This window comes from Dipodomys ordii, unplaced genomic scaffold, assembly GCF_000151885.1.
Source record: "Dipodomys ordii isolate 6190 unplaced genomic scaffold, Dord_2.0 Scaffold219, whole genome shotgun sequence".
Taxonomy (NCBI): domain Eukaryota; kingdom Metazoa; phylum Chordata; class Mammalia; order Rodentia; family Heteromyidae; genus Dipodomys; species Dipodomys ordii.
The window spans coordinates 83559-92154 of NW_012267435.1; the positions used below are offsets into that span (position 1 = coordinate 83559).

Consider the following 8596-nt stretch of genomic DNA (forward strand, 5'->3'; position numbering starts at 1 on the left):
TGTAATAAAAGACATAGGGTTTCTGAACGAGGTCCCCGCAATGTCATTTTACCATTCAGCTTATCTTTTCACGTTGCACCAGTAGCTCACACTTGTAATGATTGCTACTTAAGAGGCTGAGGATCACAGTTCAAATAAAGTCTGTGAGACTTTTATCACCAAAAAACACTCTTTACCAGAATCAACTCCAAATGGATCAAAGATCTCAAAGTAAAAGCAGACACCCTGAAAACATTAGAGAAAGTAATAGGAGAAACATGAGGGCTTCTTGGCATGGGCCAAAATTTTCTTAATAAATCTTTCTTAGTATGTCTGGTTCTCTACCACTTGAGTACCACTTCAAGCTGGCTTTTTGCTGGCTAAATGGAGATGGACTCACAAGTGTTTTAACTTGAGGTGGCTTCTGAAAAATCCCCTCAATATCTCAACCTCCTGATTAGGTAGAATTATAGATGTGAACCACCAACACCTGGCTTGGAGTCTGTTTCTAATATGTGCTATTTTATTTGAGAGAATGGAAGAAGATAACCCATGGGAGATCTCAACATCAACTGAAAAGAAAGCAAAGTTCCTGAAACACAGACGATCAAGATATGCCAAAGCCTCAGGACCTTTCTGGCGTGGCAGAAAGGTAAAATCCTCTTCTTCTCATGATGTTGAGCAGAAGAGATTCAAGTGTGAGTGCTATTACTGCAAGAAGTACCCTGGGACATCTTCTGGAATCTCAGTGAACAGGAAATCCACTTCTTATTCTTCCCCCTGGTATAATCTCTCCCTGAGCTTCAGTAACTTGACACTCAACCCTGGTACCAACCAACCCCCTCTCGTGCAAGAATGGATCCAAGAAAGTGAGATGATGGAAGAAGCTTGGAAGCAGCAGAGTAAAAGAGCATTTCAGAGGCTTGTACACATAATGGGCCGAATGTCACTGAGCTCCTCATCCTCAGGTGAAGGAAGTGCAGAACAAATCATGTCCTGAGTGTCAACATCTCCAACACCCCATGAGAACCCTGATAGGACAGTGACAGCATCCAGCCAGATGGCAACATATCTCATCAGCTGACATTTCAATTCAATTTCAGAAATTTAGCAATCTTTTGCTAGTCATTTTAGAATCTTCCCTTCTTGGGCATGTTGGGAGTAATTTCTGGTTTGCAAGAGCGACCACAATTCCCATGGGGTGAGATGTTGTTTTCCTTCCTCAGCTTTCAGATTTCCCTCCAATAACTTATTGCCAATAAAGTGTACAGCATCTATCTACATAGTGTTTGCAGCTTGCTGTTTTTCAAGTGCTTTTATTTCCTTTTGATTACATTCCAGAAGCAGCATTGGGGATGTGTGTGGATTTCCCAAGGTAAAACCTTCATTACATGAAGCTGCAAACACAGAATATCCTTCAACTAGCACTACAACTGTAGTACAATATCAAAAGCAAGACCTGGACACAGGTATAATTGATATGTATAAGTCTCTGTCACTTCATCATTTGTATAGATTTGTGTGAACCCCCTGCAATGAAGTTGTAAGGCAGAACTGTCAAAAGATCTTTTTATTGCTACCTAAGTATAGTCACTGAGCCCATCCTTATGCTGGGAAACCACTGAATTGTTCTCCATTTCTACAATCATTTCATTTCAAACATGTCACCCAAAAAAGAATCACACATCATGATGACTTTTTGGCTTGGCCTGTTTCAATCTCCATACAATTCCTTGGGCCTATCCAAAGTCTATGCCTTAGAGATACAGCTCAGTATTAGAGCATTTACCTAGCATGTGGGAGGACCTGGGTTCAATCCTAAGCAACATACATAAAGCAAAAATGCTATCCTTTCTATTGCTGTGTGAAATTCCATGGTTAAGATACACCATTTTTCCTTATTCACCCGTTAAGAGTTTTGGTTTCTAGATTTTTTTAAACTGACACTGGATCTTGAACTCATGGCCTGAGTGCTGTCCCTTAGACTTTATTTCAAGGATGATACTCTGTCACTTGAGTCCCCAGCTCCACTTCTGGCTTTTTTGTTGGCTAAATGGAGAGATGAGTCTCATGATCTAGCAAATGGTGACTCTCAGATTTCAACCACCTAAATGAGGTTGGAATATTGATAGGCATCACATTGAATTTGTAGATAGCCTTTGGCAGTATTGCCATTTTCACGATGATAATCCTCCCAAACCAGGAGCATGGGAGGTTTTTCCACTTCCATAGTTCTGCTTTAATTTCCTTTTTCAGGTTTTTAAAGTTTTCATCATAGAGGTCCTTCACTTCTTTAGGTATTTCCTATGTATTTTATTATTTGTAGGACTATTACAAAAAGAATTGATTTCCTGATTCCAACTACACTCTTCTCATTATTGGAATACAGAAAAGCCATTGATTTTTAAATATATATTTTTTTATTGTAAAGATACTCTACAGAGGGGTTACAGTTACATGAGTAAAGTAATGAGTACATTTCATATGGAGCACTGTTACCCCCTCCTTTGTTTTTTCCCCTACCATCCCTTCCCTCCCCACCTCCCCAACACCTCTCTCCTTTGCCAAAGTTGTAAAGTTTGTATTCAACATAGTGTCTTGTGCATCTCATTGTTACAATGTGTCAACCTGTATCCTTGTTTCAGCATTTTGTTATTCATCTTCCCTTCCCCAAATTAGAAAATTTTATATACAGTATGCAGGGCACTGGAATCAAATACAGTGAAGACAGGGGTTATACCATGGGGGAAGAAATACAAAAGAAACAAAAGAATAACATAGTATATTAAAAACAACAGAGACAAAGATAAAACCTCTTGTGTTCCTATTTTGGGTTCATTTTGCTTAGCATCTTCTTGTATGGTCATATGCCCATAGCTTTTGACCTTTTCTGCGTGTCTGGTAAGATTATCCTAGACATATACTAGTTATTTCAAATAAGGGAAACCATGGGACCTATGTATGTATTTTTAGGTCTGAGAAAAGCCATTGATTTTTGATGGTTAATTTCATACCCTGCTATTTGCCAAAGTTTTAGATAAGCCCGAGTAACTTGGGAGTGGAGTCCATGGGGTTCTTTAAATACAAGATCATCTCAGCTGCAAAGAGGGAGAGTTTTACTTCATCTTTCCCTATTTGAATCCCCTTTATGTTTACTTCATGCCTTATTGCTCTAGCCAGGCATTCTAAAACTAAATTGAAGAGAAGTGGAGAGTGGACACCCTTGTCTCATTCCTGAATTTAGAGGAAATGGCTTTAGCTTTTCACCATTAAGTATAATGCTGGCTGTAGGTTTGTCATACGGATTCCTAGTTTCTCCACAGCTTTCATCATGAAGGGGTGTTGGATCTTCTCAAATGCTTTTTCTGTGTCTGTGGAGATAATCATGTGGGTCTTATCCTTGTTCTTGTTGATTTGATGAACACTATTTTAAGGCAAGAATCAACCCAGAGGCCTGTAGTTGCATAGAATTCTGACACTATCAGAATGAGTACAGATGCAATGTAGTTCAACAGCAGACATCTAGGGATCAATGGACTAAGAAAATCAAAGAAGTTGGGGGACCAGAAATTAATAGGTATAGGGAGAATTGTGAAGAGAAAATAAGATTAGAGAAAAGTAGGGAGGGAAAGGGAGAGAGGGAAGATAGCTAAGGACTAAATTTAGAGAGAGAGAAAAGAGAAAGAAAGGAGAAAAAAGATAATGAAAAAGGAAAACCGTAAAAGAAATAAAAAATGAAAAACTTTAAAAAATTATGTAAGTATAAAAATAATAAAATTAAAGGAACTAAGGTTGCGAAATTGCAAATTAAGTAAATGATGTCTGAATGAACAATGCACAAAATGAAGGATAAGGCCTAATATTCAAAGATGGGTACGTATCTGGGGATGAACAACAACAATTAAGTAAAGCAAAAATGAAAGAGGACCAAAAGGGAAAAGAGAAAAAAAAGAATAATAAAAAAGTAAAATAAAAATAATGAAAAAGTAGAAAAAAATTAAATTAAAATAAGTAGAATAAAGAATTCTAAGGATACAGGTGGACCCATTGCAACAATGAGATGTACAAGACATTATGTCAAAAAACGAACTTTACAACTTTGGCGGGGGAGGGGGGAGGGGGGAGGGAAGGGGGGGATGGGAGGGCAGGGATGGGAAGGGGAAACAAAAGAGGAGGCAACAATGCTTGATAAGAAATGCACTCATTACCTTGCTCATGTAATTGTAACCCTTCTGTACAGTATTTTCATAAAAACTTATTAATAAAAATAAATAAGTCTTTGATTTATTTTGGAGATCTTTGACTCCCCTGTGTTCATTACCAGTGTCTTGGTGGGGGTCTCTGATTTGCTTGTGGCGTTGGGTTTTCATATGTCTTAGTTGTTTTTTTAAGTCACTTTGTTTGAGCATATAGAATGAAGCTCTGCCTTACCAGGAAGGGTGACTTTATGACCTTCCTCCCAGTGTGGTTCAGTGGGCGGGCTGTGTGTGTCCCATAGGAGATAGCGGATTCCTCTACCTAGGAGTTGCTGTGAGGGAGCTTGTATGTGGGTGGGGTTGTGTACTGTCAGCACTCAGTAGCTTTTCCCTGAGGTGCTAGTTCCTGAGACATTCTTGTGGCCCAGCCTGGAGCCACACTCAGAATTTACGCTGTATCCAATTTTGAATTGTTTTACGTTTACCCTCCTGCAGCTGGAAGAGCTGCGGTGCTGTGGAGGGGTGAGGTCACCTCTGGCTCTGTTTACCCAGTGAAGAAAGTCACCACGCCATGGCCTGAACTTTCTCTGCCTGAGAAGGGCAACTTTTCTCTGGGTAGATCTGAACCCGGCTGGTCAGGTTCCTTTGACCTGCTGAAGAATGGATCCCAGTGTCAGTTTCTCAGGCTTGGGTTATGTGCTAGCTGCTCTGGCCTGGTCTTTGCCAGTATCAAAGCTGGCCTTCGTCTCAGGTGGTGGGGAAGGGGCTACCTTCCAAACGCTGCTTTGTGAGAAGGAGAGGGAATGTGAGTGAGGTACTCAAGCCTTTCCCTTGATTTCGGCCATCTTTGGTCTGCGTCCATCTGTGGTCAGCAGGATGAAGACTTCCGCTCCTCAGTTCGTACTGGCGGTGAGTAGAAGCCGCTCTCACTCCGACTCAAGTGCCTTTGTCCCAGGCTCTGTCTATTGATATGGCAGCAACGGCGGGCACTGCAGCCAGCTCCATCACTACCGGCGCTGCTGCCGCTGCTGCCACCACAACAAGTGCTCAGATCTGTGTCCTTAACCAAGCTGCCTGGATTTTTCCTCTCTGGACAAACTTTCTATACTATGATGGCACACTTGGTGTGACTCTCTAGCCTTGGATTTTTCACTGGGACACTAAAACTGGTTTCTTCCTGAGAGCTCGTTTAGCTTCCAGCTGCTCCTCTACCATATTCTTCCTATCTCACCCACTATTATTGTTCAAATCCTACTCATGCCCTTCCTTGCTATGGTTAAAAATTGGTGCTTGGTTAGAAATATTTAAGGCAAATAGCTATTTTGTGTGTGCTAGCATTAGGCCTTGAACTCAAGGGACTCATTCTTTCACTTGATTTTTCTTTTTGGTCAATCATGGGGTTTGAACTCTGGGTCTGGGTGCTGTCCCTGAGCTATTCGGCTCAAGGCGAGCGCTCTACCACTTGAGCCACAGCACCACTTCCAGTTTTCTGGTGGTAAATTGGAGATAAGCGTTTCACAGACTTTCCTGCCAGGACTGGCTTTGAACCTTGATCCTCAAATCTCAGCCTCCTGAGTAGCTAGGATTACAGTCCTGAGCCACCAGCACCCAGTTCTCTCACTTGATTTTTTTTCACTGAAGGCTGGTACTCTACCACTTGAATTGCACTTCACTTTGACTTTTTGTTGCTTAATTGGATAAAATAATCTCTTGGATTTGTCTGCCCACACTTGCTTCAAATCACAATACTCAAATCTCAGTCTCTCAAGTAACACTAAGATTAAAGGTGTGAGTTACCAGGGCCTGGATCTAGGCACACAGTATTTTTAAAATATAATTTTATTGTTATTATTAAGGTGTTGTAGAGAAGGGTTAACTTTTCATAAGTCAGGTAATGAGTACATTTCATTTTGGATAATGTCACCCCTTTATTTTTTTCCAGTTCCCCCTTCCCATCCCTGTTCACAAATTCATTTCCTACATAATGTCTATTGAATTTCACGACTCTTTGTATTTGTTCTTCCTTTCTCCTTCCATTTCTTTGCCCCTATGTCTCCCTCAAAAGACAGAAAAACAACAAACAAAAAAACCCAATAATAACTTTAAAAAAGCTATTTTCCCATTTCCTAGAACGCATTTCAATAAATGTATTTTAAATGTTCAGATGTGCTATGCCTTTTGATTCCTTTTCTAAGAGTATCCTCCTTTAGCCTATTTGTGTGTGAATGATTAGAGTCTTACATAATTTATACTTAGGCAGACCATTTTTATTAAAAAACATCACTATAACAGCAGTGAGTAATGTGGTCTACTAAAGCTGGTACATTGTATTATACTCTGAATTAACCATCACTGGAATCAATCATTTGGTACTTGAAAACTCTACAATCATTTGCAAATTGTGAGGTTTGATTTTTGTTTGTCTGATAAACCAGTTCTGGTGCTATAAATCAGGGCCTGGACACTATCGCTGGCATGTTTTTTTTTTTGGTCCAGTCATGGGCCTTAACTCTGGGCCTGGACACTGTCCCTCAGCTCTTCAGCTCAAGGCTAGCGCTCTACCACTTGAGCCACAGCACCACTTCCAGCTTTTTTTTTCTTTTTGCTTATGTGGTGCTGAGGAATCCCCAGGGCCTCAGGCATGCAAGGTAAGCAAGTGCTCTACCACTGAGCCACCTTCCCAGCCCTCCTTGGTATGTTTTTGCTCAAGGCTAGTGCTCTACCACTTGAGATACAGCTCCACTTCTGGATTTTTCTTTTGTGGTTTATTATTAGAGATTAGAGTCTCATGGACTTTCCTGCGTAGGCTGGCTCCAAAATGAGATTTTCAGATCTCACCTTCTAAGTATCTAGGATTACAGGCATGAGTCACTAGTGCCTGGCAATTACAAAGTTTTTATAGTGCTTCAGCTACATTATCTAAGGAAAGATATTGATATTACAGAAGACATAAAGAATAAATGGAATTATTTTTATGAAAAGCAAGATCCATTTCCTACTATATTAATTAGTTTGATCTTTTATGTCTATACTGTAAATAAAGACATCATTGAAATAAGGATGACATTTTGAGAGGATGATTTGGGGTGTAATATATTTTATATATATATATATATATACAAAAAATGTGAGACAACATACCATAAAGGTATTTGAATACTCATGTTTATAGCAGCATTGTTCACAATAACCACATTATGAAATCAGTGGAATGAACCTAGGGGCTCAACAATGGATGAATCAATAAAGAAAATTGTATATATATATATATAGAGAGAGAGAGAGAGAGAGAGAAAGAAATGTATATAGAGAAATATATGAATACTATATAGCTTAAAGAAGAATAACGTCATTTGCAAGAAAATGGATGAAAGTGTAAATCATAATATTGAGTAAGTTAGGCCAAGTTCACTAAGCCACATATGACAAATATGGAATTTATTCACTCATATGTGGAAACTAGATCTGAAATGAAAATAATAATTATTATAATAATAGGACATGAGGTTGTTTTGGTGTGGAGACTTATTTCACCTTGCCCAGTTCTTTTATTACATATTTACATTGAGTTTTCTAGATATATTCATTCCCTGTTTCCTTTTTCATTTATCCACTCCTCTCTTCCTTACAATCTCACTTCAGCTTCTTGGTAATCATTTTGTTAAAACTGTCATTTGCTGGAAGGCTTTAGTCCATGGAATTTCACCTGTATATACTATACTTTTTTCCACTAAATCCTATATATATAAGTCAAAAAGATCAGGGGTAAAGGAGTTTCAAGGAACAACAAGACAGCTCTGAGTTTCAGTCATCTTGATTTCCTAGGTGTCTTGTGTATAGATCCTTATCCACAACCACACCAAAAGCATGCTAAAGCAGACAGGCAGGAGAGATGAGGGACTTCCTTGAAGTGAGTTAATTGTCATGCTGAGATAATTCTGGTCATCCCAGAACTAGGGATTCCTGAATAAATAGCTCACTGGTCCCCAAGAGAAAACTGGACCCAGGAGCTGGCAACACAGCCCTGTCTACCTCCCTTCAGCATTGTCTATCCCATGAGGATCAGCATCTTAGTTTTCTGCCATCACTGCTTGTGAAGCCTCTGGAACATTTTGCTTTCCTGCTGTTTCTGTGATTGCCAGTTCTCCAACTCCTGCCTCTGTCGCCGGCACAAGGCCAAGCTGGTTAGTATCTAGGCTGAAAGTCAAACCATTAAAGCCCTACACTAACTTTTCCCTGGGGACGCCATTCCTCTCCCTAATCATCCCAACAATGAAAGGCTCATTACCCCAGCAGTATCAATATATGCAAGAGAACTATTTATGTGATCTGTCATTTGAGAGGGAGAGTTTGGTGCCCCTGTTAACTGTGTAAGGTGCTATGGGGTCAAGAAGTCTGTGTCTCAGGAGGTCCAGGAACAC

General features: G+C 39.8%; 1 protein-coding gene across 1 annotated transcript; it reads left to right on the forward strand.

Moving 5' to 3' along the window:
• The first annotated feature begins 514 nt into the window (after positions 1-514).
• LOC106000458 (protein FAM156A/FAM156B-like) lies at positions 515-979 on the forward strand. The gene has a single exon (XM_013035736.1). The coding sequence runs from the start codon at positions 515-517 to the stop codon at positions 977-979; it is 465 nt and encodes a 154-aa protein (XP_012891190.1).
• The last annotated feature ends 7617 nt before the right edge of the window (positions 980-8596 follow it).

Bases quoted from the DNA above. Each gene is read 5' to 3' on its own strand.
- LOC106000458 (XM_013035736.1), top strand. From the start codon at position 515: ATGGAAGAAGATAACCCATGGGAGATCTCAACATCAACTGAAAAGAAA.